The sequence below is a fragment of the Symphalangus syndactylus genome, chromosome 18 (assembly GCF_028878055.3).
Source record: "Symphalangus syndactylus isolate Jambi chromosome 18, NHGRI_mSymSyn1-v2.1_pri, whole genome shotgun sequence".
In the NCBI taxonomy this organism is placed as follows: Eukaryota; Metazoa; Chordata; class Mammalia; order Primates; family Hylobatidae; genus Symphalangus; species Symphalangus syndactylus.
Genome location: NC_072440.2, coordinates 40,389,776 through 40,408,627, shown reverse-complemented (window position 1 = coordinate 40,408,627; position 18,852 = coordinate 40,389,776). Strand labels below are relative to the sequence as shown.

At 36.6% G+C, this 18,852-nt stretch overlaps 1 protein-coding gene across 10 annotated transcripts in view; it reads right to left on the bottom strand.

Annotated features, from left to right (window-relative positions):
• The window catches only part of PDE4D (phosphodiesterase 4D), a 1,541,788-nt gene that overhangs the window by 377,809 nt on the left and 1,145,127 nt on the right, over positions 1 to 18,852 (bottom strand). The window contains exon 1 of one of the 10 annotated variants that reach the window (XM_055252920.2): positions 16,276 to 16,592. The exons of the other annotated variants lie outside the window; for them this stretch is intronic. Within the exon in view, the coding sequence (XP_055108895.1) occupies positions 16,276 to 16,364 (89 nt within the window). The 5' untranslated portion in view covers positions 16,365 to 16,592. Of the gene's footprint in view, positions 1 to 16,275; positions 16,593 to 18,852 lie in introns of those variants that run through there. 10 annotated transcript variants of the gene reach the window in all.

Below are 18,852 nucleotides of genomic sequence, written 5' to 3'. Positions count from 1 at the left end.
TCTTGTGAATAATGCTAGCTAATGTGAGCTGACTGCTTACTCTATGCCAGGCGCTAGTTTAACGGCTATATATGTTATCTCATTTAATACTCGAATAACTCTAATGATGTAGGTGCAGAGGCACCTGAAACAGAGCACACTTAAGGAATTTCATAAATGTCATACAAGCTGCAAGTGGAAGAGCCATGATTTGAACTCAGGAATTTCTGCTCAATCATGAACTACTCACTTTAAATGCATAGCATTCTAAGCACTCTCTTTTTAGATAATGATTTGTTAGCTAACCTGAATTAGGTCCTTAAAAGCAATTCTCATATTATGATTTTACATATCTTTGAAGGTCTTAATGGAAAGGAACTTTGTAAAGATAGTTTTATACTTAGCATAACCTCTCATTTTATTTTACTCCAAGACAAATCCATGAAAAAATTCAACTTCATTCCTTATCTCTGACAAATACCAGAATGCACAACACATGGTGCCTCTGATCTGTATCGTTTCCCCTAGCACTTGCATTCATCTTTGATGTTGATATTTTGTGGTCTAGTGGCTCTTGAGAGAAGACAAATACCTATCTCCTTTGAACCATAAATTACCATATTTGGACTTGCTTCTTCATAAAATTTTTACTAGTCCTTTTTATTTCTCTCATATATAAATTGAAATGTTGAAATGATGAGATCTATTTTTAAAGTACATAAATTTTTTGGGGGAATGTGACAGAGTTTAAATTGCTGACAATTATACATAAACCAGCTAAATCAACTGGGCAAGTAAACAGTCCTTCAGTTTCACATTAATCCATTTGCATATAGGCATCAGGGAGGTCTCACTCTTGTAACCCCAGAATATAAAATATAAAGTCAGAACTAGTCTTCATTTTCACACCCCTCCTCTTTTCAAAAAATTCATTTAAAAATATTTAACTGACAAACATTGCATACATTTATAGTGTGCAAGATGATGTTCTGAAATATGTACACATTACGGAAGAGCTAAATCAAGCTAATTAACATATGCATTAACTCACATACATTTTGTGGTGAGAACATTTAAAATCTACTCTCTTAGAAATTTTCTTTTTTGTTTTCTTTGTTATTATTTATTTTAAGTTCAGGGGTATATGTGCAGGTTTGTTACATAGGTAAACTCATGTCATGGGGGTATTAAGCCTAGTATCCATTAGTTATTTTTCCTGATTCTCTCCCTTCTCCCACCCTCCACTCTCCAGTAGGCTCCTGTGTCTGTTGTTCCCCTCTATGTATCCATGTGGTCTCATTATTTAGGTCACACTTATAAGTGACCACATACGATATTTGGTTTACAATACATTGTTCTTAATGATAGTCGCCATGTTGTACAATAGATCTCTTGAACTTATTCCTCTTGTCTAACTGAAATTTTATATCCTCTGACCACCATTTCCCCAATCCCTCCTGTTCCCATCACCCCCTGGGAACCCCCTTCTATTATCTGCCTCTATGAGTTTGACTTTATTAGATTCCACATAGAAGGGAGATCATATACATCTCTCCTTTTCCTTTTACTTACTAGCTTTCAACCAGAAGAACAATGTTAGCAAAAGGGTCACTTTTGAAAGTTGACCGATCCCTGGTTTAAACAACATATATCAGAATGTACAGCATAAAGTTTAAGGCTTCATAAGTCTAGCAGATTATATACTCAATATACATTTGTTGGATGAATTATTGAATTGGATATAAGTTCACAGGGACATTGAGCTATTCTTTGATATTTCCTGGGCTTGGTGTTGATTTCATGAATGCATGCTTGATGTATGAAGAAATATTTAGGCACATATCTTGGAACATTTATAATTTTCTTATACCTCCATAATGTTATTTCTGTAAGCTTAAAAGGATATTGTAATTATACAGTCCATACACTCAATTTCAAATGAAAAGGTTGAGGACCCATGAAGTTAAGGTAACTTGTCCATTGTTGTTTAATGAGCCAAGATAAAAGTGGAAATCTAGTTCAGCTGGCTGCTGCCCTTCCATGCAAAAACTGGTATAGGTCATATTATGATTACCATTTGAATGCAACCTAACAAAACGTTGAGGCCTGAGCCTTCATTTATGATAATAATGAAAATTTATATTAAAAGCAAGAAATTACATTTTGCATGGTGGATTACACAGTACATAGCACATAAATGAAGTCTGGAATTGGATTTGAATATTTAAAAGTACATTATGCCTTCATACAAGATACTAAATGTTTTATGGGGGAAGAGGTTTTTCACAAGGGTTATAATAAAAATACTTTTTATCTATTTAGTTGTTCCTTAGCAGTTCCTCAGTTGTTCTTAGTATAACCAAGAAATACTAAAAGACGTATTGGCCCATGCCTTCCCCTTTCCCCAAAGTTTACTGTCATAATGGTAAAGGGTGAGCGAAAAATGCTTGAAAAGCAGCCCATGATCACTGAATGATTCCATTTTTAGCACAAGCTTCATGATATCTCAGGTGGGATAGGATGATAGTCAGCTTTCTTAGAAGTATAACAAATTCTTCTCTGAAAATGAATGCAGTCTTGGTGGATGGGGCCAGGTTTCATATTCAGTCTTTTAAATTCTTACTTTAAGGCCGGCACAGTGGCTCACGCCTGTAATTCCAGCACTTAGGGAGGCTGAGGTGGGCTGATCACCTGAGGTCGGGAGTTCGAGACCAGACTGGCCAACATGGCGAAACTCTGTCTCTACAAAAATACAAAAATTAGCCGGGCATGATGGTGGGTGCCTGTAATCCCAGCTACTCGCGAGGCTGAGGTGGGAGAATCACTTGAACTTGGGAGGCGAAGGTTGCCGTGAGCTGAGGATATACAATTGCACTCCAGCCTGGGCGACAGAGTGAGACTCTGTCTCAAAATAAATAAAATAAAATAAAATAAAATAAAATTCTTAGTTGTCTCAGGGCACTTATTCAGTGGCTTAAATCATTTATGAAAAACTAAGAGTCATTAACCTTTTACTGGAAAAGCACGTGTTCGTTAGGAGTTTCTCGGGAAAAAAAGAGCTTACATTCTGTTTCTTTCACGCCCATCTTTCCTCTCAATACTGTGTCCTTAGGATAAACAATCAAAAACTATAGATATTTATTTTAAACATTTGTAAAATTGATTTGGGTGTAGGTATTTTGTTGGTGCATTAATGATATGGTTTGGCTGTGTCCTCACCCAAATCTCATCTTGAACCATAGCTCCCCCAATTCCTCATGTTGTGGGAGGGACCCGGTGGGAGAGAAGTGAATCATGGGGGTGGTTTCCCCCATGCTGTTCTCATGGTAGTGAATAAGGCTCACAAGATCTGATGATTTTATAAGGCGAGGCCCCTTTTGCTTTCGTATCTTGCTATCGTGCCTTGCAGCAGACAGAACGACAGGCAGTTGAAAGGAAAGATGAAACATTCTGTTTTCCTTAGAAGTTTTGCTAAAATATTTGATAGGTTAAAGATACTGGTTAAAATAAATGCTCCGGATTTTAGTTTACTGTGTCATATTTACCACTGACAAAAAAGTTAGCTGTTCTTAGCTGCTATTTGGTATTTATTGAAAAAAACATTTTAGTGATCTGAAAGAATTAACATGACATTGAGCAGGAATTACCGTATAATTCCATTTAGTGAGGAAGTATTTGGGTACTGAAAAGTGTTGGGTTTCAGGATTATATTTTTTAGAAATCCTTATTTCTGAAAAATCTGAAGGTAAAACTCAAATATAATAACAACTTTCAGAGGCCACTAAGGTAGAGAATAAACTTTGAAAGAGAATATAATACATCCTTAACACCTTTCCCAATTTCTGAATCAAGAGACTCTTATGTAAAAATTACATACTTTTTCTTTTTTTCAGAGATGGGGTCTCACTCTGTTGCCCAGGCTGGAGTACACTCCTGTGATCACATTCACTGCAGCCTTGACCTCTCAGGCTCAAACAATCCTCCCTCAGCCTCCAGAGCAGCTGAGACTACAGGCAGGCACCATCACACCTCGCTCATTTTTAAATTTTTTGTAGAAATGGGGTCTCACTGTAGCACAGGCTGGTCTCAAACTCTTGGACTCAGGCGATCCTCCCACCTCAGCCTCCCAAAGTGCTAGGATTATAGGGTAAACCACTGTGCCCCACCTCGTACGCTTTTTCAAATTTCACAATGTGAAGTATCTGTCTGGTAATAAAGTGATATATTGTTTCACATCATGAAACCCTTAGAATACATTTGATATTGCTCTAATGTTTACTTATGTTCCCTCATATGCCACAAAGTAGAGAGCCTTAAGATTGGATTTTGAAAGCATTAAGATATGGGACCCACAGTTATCCCTCATATGCCACAAAGTAGAGAGACTTAAGATTGGATTTTGAAAGCGTTAAGAAATGGGACCCACAGTTATCACACATACTAAATTTTTCCTGACATCATCTAATAATTAATGATCACATTTTGACATGGTACAAACTGAACCAGGTCAACAAACTTTATATGCCAGAAGCCGGATTGATATCATCAATCAGTTACAGTGAGCTTTGGAGATGACATAAAAAATCAGGAATATATATCACCAGAATCTTAACATTAAAAAGACATGACTATAATGACAGAAAAGAAAGAAAATAAAGGAAAAAAAACTTCTTTAAATGCATGGGTAAACAAAATCTTAAAAAAGCAATACGCATTTATTTTAGCATGACTTACATTGCTTATGCATTTGCTAGTGTTTTTCAACAGGTTAAGATGGTTTAGGGAAAGTCCAAAACATATTTTCCGAGAAATAATGTATGGGAAGGAAAACCTGATTTAAAGTGAGCACGGGATATATAGCAAGAACTCAAAGTATGAGATGGAAATTTTAAAACAGAATAAGAGATTATTTATTGGTTTTTGCTAACAATGATTACTATTGGTTTGAAAAATGAATCTGGATAAAATGTAGAATAACATCACATATTTAAGCTGCATATGGATCAAACAGGGAAAACTATTTCTGCATATCAGATCGTTTCTTATTTTAGTCACTTAATTCACAGTTACATAGTATTCATCATGAGGAGAAGTAGACAGAGTGTGAATGGCTCACTGTTACCCACACTATTCCTGGAAAAACAGGTCCTAAAGATTAAAAGACTCAACTGCATAAATAAAAGGCATGATGACACTGTTATTACTAGGCAGACATTTTTTAAGATGCCATCATTGAAAATGGATGACCTATACTTTGGTAAGAACGCAGAGAACTGAAACATCACTTTGGCAGCGACATAAATGCGGCAACCAGTTTAGAAACACATTTGGCAACATCTAAAGACAAAGGCATAACCTACGACCCAAAAATCCTACCTCTTGTGATATACCCAACCTACATGTATGCACAAAACACTTCAACACTACATGTACATTTGTTTACTAAGTGATATATCCAATAATGTTCATAACGGCTCTAATTCATAATGACCTAAAACTGGAATACTCGACTATCCATCAACACTAGAATAAGTAAATTGTAGCATATTCACTTGGTGCAATACTAACACAATGAGAATAAAGAATGCACAAAACACTATGAATGAATCCCATAAACACGATATTGACTGAAATAGAATAAGAGTTTATATTGTATAATTTCATTCATATAAAATTCAAAAGTAGTCAAATCTATGCTCTGGGAAGTCAGTTAGTGGTTATCTTTGGGTGCATAGTGACTGGAAAGAAGCATAAAGGGGTCCCCATGGGAGCTGGTAATATTTTGATTTTGATCTAGATGTTGGTTATACGAGTAAAAATTGCTAAGCATTTTTTTCTCTCTTAGTAGCACATTCACACCCATCATTTTATACCAAATAGATCCTTGCAGAGTGCTAAGGGTTATCTATAAATAGCAAAGAAAGAGAATCCTTTCCATTTCAACCAACATGAGGAAGGCAAGACTGTGAGACTTTTTTTTTAAGTCATATAGTGCTAAAACAAACAATAAGCCTTTCAAATTCACTCCAAAATACAGGATAATTTGTTTCCCCCACTGATAATAATTTCTTCTTTCCCTTTCTTGGCATTTTGGTGTGTCAGATCTCCCTAAGGTTTATGTTGTCTCAGTTTACATGGATTTGCTTTCGGAAGAAAACCTAATGTTCCTTGTATGAGTATCTCATCCAAGGGGTTGAAAAGCAGCACATACAACAGAAGTTGCACAAAGCCGTCCTTGTCATCTTCCACACGGGAGGACAGAGAACAAAAACGTCCCAACCAGTGAATAGCAGTGCCACTGAGGACCTCCTGAACAACTCTACTCAAGGCATTTTGAACTTTATAACAAGAAACTGAGGAAAGTTAGGAGGGAAAATATATAGTCCTTTTCTAGAACCAGTAAGATGTGAGATAAACAATTATTTGAGCAACGAAACGTTTTCATCTTTTAGTTCATCTGAGATCAGGGCAGTGATACTTCATAGAACCCACAAATAAAAGCTTTTCGTCAGGTACAACCTGAAGATGACAGAAGGAGTTTGGTTGCTTGTTTTTTTCCTCCACTAAAGTGGCCACTCTTTCACTAGAGAATGTACTTACGTCATGAAATTAATGTGATTCTTAAACAGGACATAAATCTTCCCTGTGGATGGGAACACAAATTGGATTCATCTAATTTTCCATTCTTTATCCAAACACTGCCATTATGCAAAAAGAAAAATTCCTGAAAATCAAGGATATTTTGCAGTTAAACCCCTCCTCCCAGCCAGTCTATTTAGTTACCCTATACAAACAAACTCTGCCATTACATTCCTTTATCCATAGCAACTTCCAGTGGGTAATCCACAAATCAATTAAAGGCAAGTTAATTGCCAAAAAAGGATCAAGTGACAAGCATTGGAAGCATAATATTTACGGGTGCTATTCTAAAAATCTGTGTGTCAGAAAAGTTTCGTCCGGCTAGCCTTCCTTTTAATGCAAGATTTAAAATTTGTATTATTTCTTTGAAAATAAAAAATTAATCTCATAATTACTCTTAGCTTAAGATGTTTATGTTTTGTAGGCAGACACAGACACATATTTCAAACAAAACAAGGTTCCTACTATAGGGCTATTACTACTGCTATTGATTTTTAACTTCCATTTTTCTTTGCTTTAGTATTTTCTACGTATAAAAATTTTTGAGATAGTGTGAAACAATGTAATAGAAAGTATACTGTAAACTGCTCCTGTTCCCCCTACATATTCTTTTCATCTTCCTCCTTGTTTTACTTTCCCTCACTGTATTCTTATAATAACACAGAAGCAAAGGCAAATTCACTCAAGAGACTGGAGACTGAAAAGAAGTCAGTAATGAGGTCAATATTTATATGGTTCCATTGACCTTGTGCAATTCTGAGTTTCATGCCTGGAACTACAAATGTACTCACAGATGTATGGAATGGATATGTTTGAACTTATACGCAAATAAATTATCAATTTCTTTATAAAGGCTTCCCTGGCTTCCCCAAGCAGAACCTCTCATCTCAGTCTCTATTTATTTTATTTATTGTTAACTTGTTTATTTTCTGTCTTTCTCTACCAGAATGTAAACTCGATGAAAGCAGAGACCACATCCATTTTGTCCATAGCTACATCCTGTTACATTTTTAGGAGTATTTATAAGTCAGTTGTTAATACCCAACAGTTATTAAAAATTAAATTACATAAAAATTGTTAATTATAATTAAACAAATTACATTAAAAACAATGGAAATAAGTATTCAAAACTCATAACTTCTGAATGATTTGGCTACATTTTACTATTATTATGTTTTTGGGGCAACTTATATCTATTATATCTATATGACAGAAACACTGTATAGAGTACTATGTATCTCTTGCCAACTCCACATTTAGTGACCTCTGCTGTTTGAAATGGGCGGGTGAGAGAATTTTTTGGCACAGAAATCAGCAAATATTACAAATAGTGCCCCTCCCCCTCCCCCATAGGGAGCTGGTTGTGAACATTTACCACCTGAAGGAATAATCTTCTACATTCTGTTCATTTTTGAATGTTTAATTCATTGTCATAAAAATTTTAGGGGTTTGCTTTTATAGAGTTTATTTCTTTAGCTCAACACAAATCTTATCTTTTTAAAGCTTCACTTCAAAGCTTTTTTTTTGCTTTTTTTTTTTTTTTTGGAATGTGGCTTACATTCTTGTCCCCTTTGAACTGTCCTTTGCATTTGATTGGCTTAACATAATTACAGTAATATATATTTACTCTATTCACAATCCATCTTTCCTCTTTATCATTTTAGTTTTTCTCTTCCAAATTTACACTATTACCAGCTAATGAATTATATAATTTGAGCCATGTGCCATGGCTCATGCCTGTAATCCCAGCACTTTAGGAGGCTGAGGTGGGAGGATAACTTGAGACAAGTGTTTGAGACAAACCCAGGCAAAACAGACTCTAAAAATATATATGTTTTAAGCTAGGAATGGTAGGGTGCACCTGTAGTCCTAGCTACCCAGGAGGCTGTGGCTGGAGGATCCCTTGAACCTAGGAGTTTGAGGCTGCAATGAGTGATGATCATGCCGCTGTACTCCAGCCTAGATGACAGAGCGAGACCCTGCCTCTAAAATAAATAAATAAAATAATATAATAGGACAAGTTTTAAAGTAGCAAATAGTATTCTTCCTTTGCGAATGGATTTTTCCTTTGCTCTGATTCAACTCTGTGTGCTTATATAACCCAGCCTTATGGAAAATCAGACACCTCTCTTCAGACCCTGGTTGAAGTTGAAAAGGCTTGTCAATTATAGTTTGAAGGTAGAAAAAATAATGGAAGTTAGGAGGAGGGAGAGCCAAGGTAGAAGGTGGGTATATGACTGTGGCAAAGAACATGATAGACGCTGAGGCCTCCAGAACAAGGAGTACCAAGGTAAAGTGTATAGAATCGAATACTTCCTCTTTTGTAAGAAGTATTTCTTATTTGCTCTGCCCAGATCAGACAGACCTTGATCCAGATGCTCAGTCAAGGTACCGTCTCTTAAAATCCCTTGATGGGGGCTCATCCACTTCATGACTTAAAGACAAATGGCACTCGTTGAAAATCATAAAATCAACATTATGAAAATAAATAGTATAAATTTTACAAACTACTAATTAAGCATAAATATTCATACCTATTACCCATTCAAAAATGGTATAGTTTTAACTATAGTGAAAACCATTATCGCACTGATGATCAGAAATACCCACAGCATGATTATAAACCCTTGGCAGTGGGGAGTGTCTTTTCTCCTTTTGTCACCTTGATTTTTTTGTACATCTCCTGGCATTCCACATTTGACAGAGCTCTGTGCTGGTCCATAGCCTGCAGGCCACCTTATAAAACCAATACCTTTATATTTATTGCAGAGTTTGTAATCTTTCTGCCTGTGGTTGTTCCATGTGCTGTCTTGATAATACAGAAAACACTCAAACTGTATCTCCCCTCTCTATCTCTTTTTCTAGCCTACATTGATAATTGAGCAGATTCTTTTGAATGTTTGAGATGGGGCTTTCCTTCAATTTTGAAAAAAATGCATATAATGCATTCTACAAAAATGTTGTTTACAGAGTGGTACTTCCCTACAAAAACCCTATTGTAGCTGTTGTAGCAAGTGATTTTTAGACTTGTAAGTAAAATGTCTGAGCATAATTTTACTTGGATAAGTCTTTCTCTTATTCAGAAACCTGTCCTTCCACGGTCATTGCCCAATTATGACTCTTATACTCTCTCCTGTCTGCAAGAAGTGTGCTCTGAATCATTCATTCTTCTTGCTGCCTTACTGAAAGCATTGAATTAGATGGCATATGTACTGAAGTGAGGGGGTGGGACATTGGAACAAAGATTTTCACAGAAGCACACAGAGCCAGGGTTCTAGCTCTGACCAGGCCACTATCAAGTTGCATGACCCTGGGGCCTTTCAAGGTCTTCAAGCTCTTCAGTGTAAGACAAAGGAGTTTGAACAAATGAACCATCAGGTTCCTTCAGCTCTAACCCCCTGTTCCCATGAATGTGGCGAAAGGAAGCAGAGTATCCTCACACTTGCCATGAATCGGAACACATTTGCTAATAGGTTCATTCATTCAATACATAAATGCCAAGCACCTAATATGTACTAGGCACTCTTCTAGGCATTGGCCATACAAAGGTGGAAAAAAGGACAAAAATTGCTGCCATGTGGAGCTTACATTCTATTATTAATAATAGCTGACATTTATTTTAGTGTTGTCTATGTGCCAGGCACTTTACATGCCTAACACACTTAATCCTCATAATACTCCATTTTACAAATGAGGAAACTGAGGCACATGAAGTAACTTGCCCAAAGTCTCATAGCTATAAGTGATAATGTGAAAATGTGAACCTCAGCAGCAGTGTGGCTGTAGAGCGAGACAGCTGTCAATCATTCCTGCACATTACATTTCCAAGGTGAGCCTGGGTTGTATGTGCAAGTTGCTTATAAGGTAACCATTTATAAGCCCGCTCTATTGTACTATTCTGTGACCAAGAGTGGTACCAATGATCATAGTTTATCTGAAAATGTATTTCACAAAAGAAGCTTCGCGAAATTTGTGAAATGTTAGTGGAGACTTGGAAAATGCTATGAAAGAGGAGGCAGGTAGTCCTGCATTCATGTACATGCTTTCATCTAATCTGCACAACGACCTTATGAAGTAGATACTTTAATTTTCTATTTATGTACATGGAAATGGCTCAGAGAGGTTAGGAAAACTGCCCAATCAAGAAAGCAGCAGAGCTGGCACTGAAGCTTGGTCTGTTTGGCTCTAGAACCAAAGTTCTCCTCCTATACCATGCTACCTCTTCCTACAATGTGCAATGGTTGTTAGCAGTACTGTTATTCTTAGATATAAATGTTGTCTATACAGTAATTATTTTTTTCATTGTCAATTTAGCCAACATTACTCACAATTTGAAATATCATTAAGAAGCCTAGTTTAACAGTCAAGACTATGCCAGTAGAATAAATAGACATGACACAGGATGGAGCTGACCTCTCTAGCTCAGAGAATCTTCTGGCTCCTCTGAACAGCTGGCCAAGGAGTAATATTTGGCAGTAAAATACAACCACATGACCAATGTTTTTGGCCAGATGAAATGAGCCAGATGGAAGCCCATGAAGCAAAAGCCAGGAGGGGGTAGAAGCAGACAATATAAAATAACGGATTCATTTTCCTTTTTCTTTTTTTAAATATAAAAATACCTCTATTTTGATGCTTTTGCTTAGCATTTCTCTAAACCAACATCAACTAGGTTAGAGGACAGTTTAGATATTATTTAATCAGTTTGTATTTTAACTGATTACTAAGCCCTATTCTATAACAAATTACATGGTATTCTGTCTTCAGAGAAAGATTCAGAGTTAAGTAGAGTAAGATAGTACATCTGTTAGAATAATACCTCTCATTATGAAATTTTTTCCTTGTGTGCTGATAATAGGATCTGGTCAGGAAGCTGGAGGTGGAAGAGGGACCAGGAGTCCTCGTTCTAACACAGACTTCCAGAATTCATACCTGTGCAGATTTCTTAAACTTGCTCTGACTGGTTTCCTCATTTGTAAGATAAAGGTAACGCGAGATCCACCTCCCGAGGCTGTTTTGGAGGATGACATGCATGAGCTAATGCATTTATGGGATTGGGAATGGTTCCTGGTGCATAGTAAGCGTCCAATACAAACTAGCTCTATTGTTCTTACTTTGGACTTTCTAACCACATATGTGTGTGGTCTCTAGTCCCTGAACCTTCAATTCTTCTTCTATTTGATACTAATTACACTCATCCTTTTCACTTACCCTAAAGAATTAAGTGAGATGAGCTGAAGCACACTAAAAACAACAGTTGTCACATCTGTTACATATGAAAAGCTTTGAAAACTAAAAAGAGCTATGCAACAGGAGGTATTCTTGGGGTATGCAGAAAGTTATATCCCAGTGTATTGATTCACTGGTGGCATTCACTCCGTTTCTAAGATGTGGGTTTGAGACAGCTTTTTCTAATGGGAATTGTGCAGTTTGGTTGGGCAATCACTGACGTGCTACCACTCAGGTTTTGGTAGTAGCAAAGAGTAGCTATGAGACCACACTCTCCTATGATCCCTGTTCATATCTGCTACTATACAATTTCCAGATCAAAGCTGTAGATGTGATCTTTACTTCCTAATAATATAGGAGATAATTTAGGGATATCTAGATCTTCTTGTTTGGGCAAATATTGCTTTATCTTTTCGTAGCCCAGATATCATTTGTACTTTTGTTTGTTGATCTGATTGTCATTCCTCCGTCCTTCTCCTGTTCAGTCTATGTCATATCAAACAAATTTACTCATTAGACCTTCTACACGAGGTACAAGCATGCACATATGTATTTAATTAATCACCTGTCTGGAAGCTCTGCTAAAATGCTGGGAAGGAAAAGATGTTGAAACAATTGGCAAAAATGAGATTTGGAGATTTTCTGAGAATTTCTATCCCATGACCCCTATTACTATAAAGGGTAAGAAAACTAGAAGACACTTTCTGTTTCTGGCCTGTGGAACGCTATGGAATAATCTCTACCCTACATTCAAATGTACCTTGAGTGACTTTCTCCTGTATTTACATAGTACCTACCCCAAACTCATCACGTAAAATGTTCCTTTTAACATCCTTGTGATTTATTCTCTTTTGGAGATAGAATTATCTCAAGAAGAGGAATTTTCTATTTAAAGTTTCCCTGAACACTACTGTAGTTTTAAGCAATAATGTATTTTAAAATACAAAATTCCCTAGAGTTCTCTTATTGGAGTTGTCAGGGTCCACAGGCTTGCTAAATCTTTGCTCCTTGATTCTTTACTTTCCAGATCATTTTTACCCATTTTTTTTAGGTACTACGTTTAAACAACCAATATAAATTTATCCACATTGTTTTCTTGAGCACATCATTCTCCTCTGTCTTCTCTATAATACTTGGGAGGGGTGTTGCTCTAAAGTAATTAGGTGAATCTGTAAACATGTGTGCCAGAACCTAGGCAGATAAATCAGCACCTTGCCCTCAAAATTAGTACTCATCTTTTAAGTGGTGCCCCAATGCTGACACTGATCCCATTACTGAAAACATGGTTGGCACTCTCTTCTGGGCTCACAGAGAAAAAGTACCTTCCTTATTATATAACCCTCTGCTTTCTCTCTTTTTCTCTTCCTCACTCCTCTTCCCACAGCCCTGATCCCCTCCCCTCCCCTGCCTTTCCTTCCCTCTCCCTCTTTTCTCTTTCAATCCTTCTTTCTGCCTCAAATCAAACTTAATAAGCTATATATTAATCTTTTTTATAAAAATGTATTTTACCCACATAAGACAAAAAATTGTCACAGCTGAAAAACTTTCACATCTATTTTGAGCATTGTAAAACTGTTTAAGATTGTATTTCTCAAGAGTCAACACTCACTAAATGTATATGATTTGCTATTACTTTAACAAATCAGACACAAATTGAATTTCATACCTTGCAGACCTGGCTTTCCTTTAGCCTGAATGTTACCAGGGAGCGAAAGCCATGCCAAAGAAAAATATTCCAGTTAAAGCTAAGTGTACCCCCAGTATCATGCATTATTATTCATTCAATAGCCAAATAAAAATGACACTACAATAGGCACACTTGAAGACTTTTACAAGATATAAAATATTGCTCATAAAAAAACTTATAAGGGAGAAATTCAATGAAGAAATGTTGTCCAATGTCCAGTTCTTTCAGTTGCTTCAATAATGGAATCAGATCCAAAGCCTCTTAAAGGTCAAGATAAGCTTAAGTTACTTTGACCACGTAAGGATTTTGTACATTTTTTAAAATTAAGAAATGCAAAAACAAGGCTGTGACATTATGAGATATTTTACATGTTTACATCAAATAGTTTAACACCTTTAATTCCAAGAATGCTATGCAATAAAACTATGCTCTTCAGAAGATAATTATAGCATTTAACTGTGCATGCATGTGCCTGTGTGTGTGGTGTGTATATGTGTCTGTATATATAGAGAGTGACTCATGGTGCATTTGAGGTATTATGGTATGATAACAATTTTAAGTTATATGACATGTACCTTTTTTCATTATTGTCAGTACATTGTTGTGGCTGAATGCATAATCTGTTTTGGATACATGAGGGACCTGCACAAATGTGAGAGCCGGTGGCCAACTGCCTTCCTACCTCCCTAACCCTTCCACTCAATTCAACTTATGATAGATATGATCATATCAAGTTGGTTATGCCAATAAAGCATTATGGGGTGATGCCAAATAAGAAAGGGTAACAGAATACTTTCTCAAATAGGCACTACTGGCATTCTTGCTGTATATAAGGAAACTTCTAACCTCAAAGAGTTTGCAGTGCAACTGGAAAGATAAACTAGAACCTCCAAACAGTGAAAGCAGCACATATAAAAAAAATAATTATTCTGTGGGAAATTGTATGTTCAAATTAAGAGGAAGTAAAGGAAGGACTAAGCCTCTCAAGCTTCCAAAGGAAGCTGGCCCATGATGGATATTTGAGATGTCGTCCTCACCTCTTAAACTTGTTACAAATGAAACTTGTTAAGATTACAGATGTGAGGTATTCAAATACATGAAAACGTCATTCTCAGCTGCTAATGCTTATATTTTGGAAAGGGCCAGAACTTGACCAAAGGAACCTTGAAAAAATATATTTATCATATAGCTTTAAATTGTTACAATACCGTAACACCTCAAAATAAAAATATCTTTGCCAAATTGAGAAGGCAAGGTTTATAATATATTTGCAAACTACACAGCAGAGCTTGAACTCTGCATTTCGTGAGATTTCTCGAATTCATTAGTCAATCAAGCTATTGCTTTTACTTTATTCGGCAGTTGGAGATTTACGATATTAAGGAGCTTGTTATCAGATCCAGTGATGAAGACAGCCTAGAAGCCACCATATGTTGGAAATATGCACGGTAATGTTAGCAAATCATTGATGTTAAGTTCTTAACGTACAATTTAGCATATAATAAGCATGAGAATCACATTTGACAAAATGCAAAGCACATAGGAGGCATATAATTTCAAATTTTCAACTAAATTTTATAGCTGTAACAAACTAACATAATAAATCATTATTTTATTTTGAAATAAAAATAAATGGAGTTAATACCTATACCTTTAGCTGGCAAATTATATTTATCTCTTGCCAAAGTTTGCTTATGCATTGTTATACAAAATTTTTAAATTTCTCTGATTTTTATAGTTCCCTAAAAATTCCAAGGACATTATCTTCTTTACTGTCTAAAGCAAATAATTCATCCTTATAAATTATTTTAATTCAAACTTTGAATGTTTTATTTGCAGGCAAATCAGAACACATTTTAATCCAGTGCTAATGTATATTTCTACATAGGCCTGGCAGCTTCCAGATGTGCTGCATTTGGTCTAAATAAGAAAGACCTTATGTCCAAAATTTTGCAAACAATGTCACTTCTATTTACTATTGATTAAATAGATAACCTTTCAGTGCTACAGATTGTAATCAATCAAAACCAAAAAAGCTTTTCTTTATAAACAATAATAAATAATAATCAATCTTCTCTTTATTAACACCTAGAATACTCAAATGAAGAAGGAAATCCAATATTTTTTTAAGTGTTTTCTTTCTTTCCAGTTATTTGGTTAAAATAAGCTGATTTTGTTGTAAAACAGTCATTGACAGTTTAGTGAAGTCATGAGGTCAAGATTTTTAATATGATTTCCAGAAACAAAAGATTATTAAAATATTTAGTTTGAATTCATGTTATCTAATTCTGCTGGGCAAGATTAACACTGAATTACTACCTGAAACAGCATTAGTTTCAATTTTTTCATGTGGATGTGCCCTGAAACACTTATGAAGAATAATGTAGCGTTTTTTTTGTTGGCCAAACAAGAACCCTTCCCTAACATTTAGAGTTGACTATATTAAGCCATTAGATGGGTTAATACACTGTTTTTCAGGTGGCAGTAATATGAATGCTTTGTTAAGTTTGCCATTTAACTCTCGGAATTAGCTTTTAAAGTTAGTCAACTTCCTTCAACTTCTGCACATACCTACATACCCCTATTTCAAGGTTTACGTCATCTTCTTGGCTCTTATTTAATATATTGTCAATTTAACAAGCGTTAGGAGTTAGAAGGTCAACATAGGGCAAAGGCTTACTTGCAAGGGGCCTAAGGCAGTTAAACAATTCTTCCTAGCTACAAAAGGAAAAGAGTAATACCTGTAGGACTTTGAGAAACGCAATCTTGATTTGGCTCTTGTAGATGGTCCTGGCACCGTGGCTCCCAGAGGATCCCAAACAAAAGCCATTTGTAAGGACGATGCCAAGATCCCCAGGAACCACGAGAAGTCACAGCTGGTGCGGGGCCCTGGGGCCCTGAGGCCCTGCACGGAGCAGGAGGCACTTGTAGCTGAGTGAGGGCATTTCCTTTGTGCAGTGGTATGCGCTGACAGAGAGGTGGCAGGCTGGCTAAGGCAGGGCTGGAAGGGATGGCCAGGACTTCCTGCTGCATGACACTTGGCCTTTGCGACAGAGCTTGCTTCACTCAGGCCTTATCTCACAATTAACGTGAGACACACTCCCTCGAAAATTTGTTTTTAAATATAGCCCTGATTAAACAGCATAGTCACACGCCACTCCTGAAAAGCACAACACACACACACACACGCGTGCACACACAATGAAAGGTGTGATTGAAGTGGGTAAACCTTTATATCAGTGTGAACTTTAAGAAATGTAAACCCACAGGGCTTTGTTAAAAAATTTTAAAAAGTAAATACATGCCTATGACTGGGTCATCCGACAAAGATTACTAAATTTCACACAGCTAACTGCCAACTATAATTTTCCTTATTTCAACTTCTCTTAAAAAGAAATGGATATAATTCTTAGCCAACCTTCCACAGGATGTAAACAGGATTTAGTCGTCTTGAAAATACCAGCGCCTCTCTAAAAGTCAGTGTGAGAAAAAAAACAGGCAGATCACTTTCAGAACTTTTGGCAGCTTTGCCCTCAAGGCGATGCTGCGTCACCTTAGAGAGTGAATTACAATGCATGACTCTGACAACAAAGATCAATTATCCTGTCCATTTTCTATTCCCTAGAAACATTTCTTAACTCTGATAAATCTGTTAAAACAACTTTCTTCCAAATTAAATAAATGATGAAAGCCAAATAGAATTCTTCATATATTTTATGAGTCCAGGACATTTTGGGAAGCATCTATTACAAGAAATTGTACCCAAGCAGTCAAAGGACCCTAGTGCCGTCATCGGTCCTCACCACTGAGTGGTATTCAATGTTAACAATGCAGCATAATTTCATCAGTCTGTGTCCAAACACTGCCCCGCGGGTGACCTCAACTGTAAACCGAGGGAGAGCGCCACTTCTCCAGGATAAGATTAGAGAGGCTTCAAGTGCCCAAGAGTGAATTTAACCCTCTCTAAACTGGACAAAATTGACCAAGAGTTGAGCTCAGTGAACATCACCGTATCTGCAAATTTTGAGACCTCTAAAGCACAATCTGTCTCTTGTACACCAAGGGAGTCTTGAATATTCATATAATTTCAGTAAAAGCTCAAGACATTAAACATTATGCTTATTTTCACAACAGTATCCAGCACACCAGGGGTTCTTAAGAAATGCTACAGGTTTCATATCAGCTTTGGAGATGAGTAATAGAAAACGTTTTTACAGTTTCACCTCTTTCTTATCAGACATATGAGCTCAAAGAAGGTGGGTGAGTGAGAACTGCCCTAAACAGCAGCAACCTTGGAGGAGCAGAGAGTTCAAAAATAAACACAACACATTCTCTCTGAATCAACTTGCAATATTGTAATGCTTCACAAACTGTCCTTTTGCTTTTGTATAGAGATCCAAATTTCGCATGAGCAAAACAGCCACTTTCCTGGTGTTCTCGAAGAAGGACTGAAAAGGTGCTTATACTGATGCCAAGCTGCCCCTCTGGTGTATGAAATGCCACCATTATCATTTAATTCTTTCAAACTATTTAATTTTCATTTTCAGCAGCTCTTAGGAAACGCACACATTGCTGGCAGAGTTAGCACTGAGCTGAACAACTTGGTGCTTATTAGAATGTCTTCATCTGAGACTAAAGCCAGACAGTGTAAGATAACTGGTGATCTGTGTAAAGAGGGGAGGAGTCCCTAACAGCTGGTGGGGTGAGGTGGCTTGGTGTGAAAGGGAGGCGGAGGGAGGCCACAAAGACAAGCAGAAGAGTAGAAGGGATGTTGCTGACAAAGATGGACTTTTTTCACCCTCCAGGCAGCGCAAAGCTCTCATTTTGTCCGGTGGTGTTTAAATTTTTGTAGGTGAAACAGCATCACTGATTTCTAATAAAAGCTACAGTCTATGTATACGACTTTGGAAGCAGAAAAATATTTTCATCATTATCCCAATTTTACTGATAGCAAGATAAACCCTATCTTTGTATTCAGGCTAAAGCCAGCAGTACACATTTTCACAAATAATTAACAGCCTTTGCTTACCGATTTACATTTTTAATAGGATATTCAATTAATGGATACCTAATTGATAAGCCACAAGGACATACGAGTAATCTAGAATGAATCTGCTAGGGAAAGTCCAACTTTTTCTAAAAATGTACAAGGAAGGAGAACCAATCTTGTCTTTTTCATTATTGTCAAAAACATTTCTTCCTTCATTCCCCCCTGCTTTGTAAAGGCAGACATCTAGAACAGTTAAGCGAGATAAAACAATGGAACTGTAAATGCAAAATTATGAACAAGAAAATTGAAACTCTGCTTCATTTTCCTA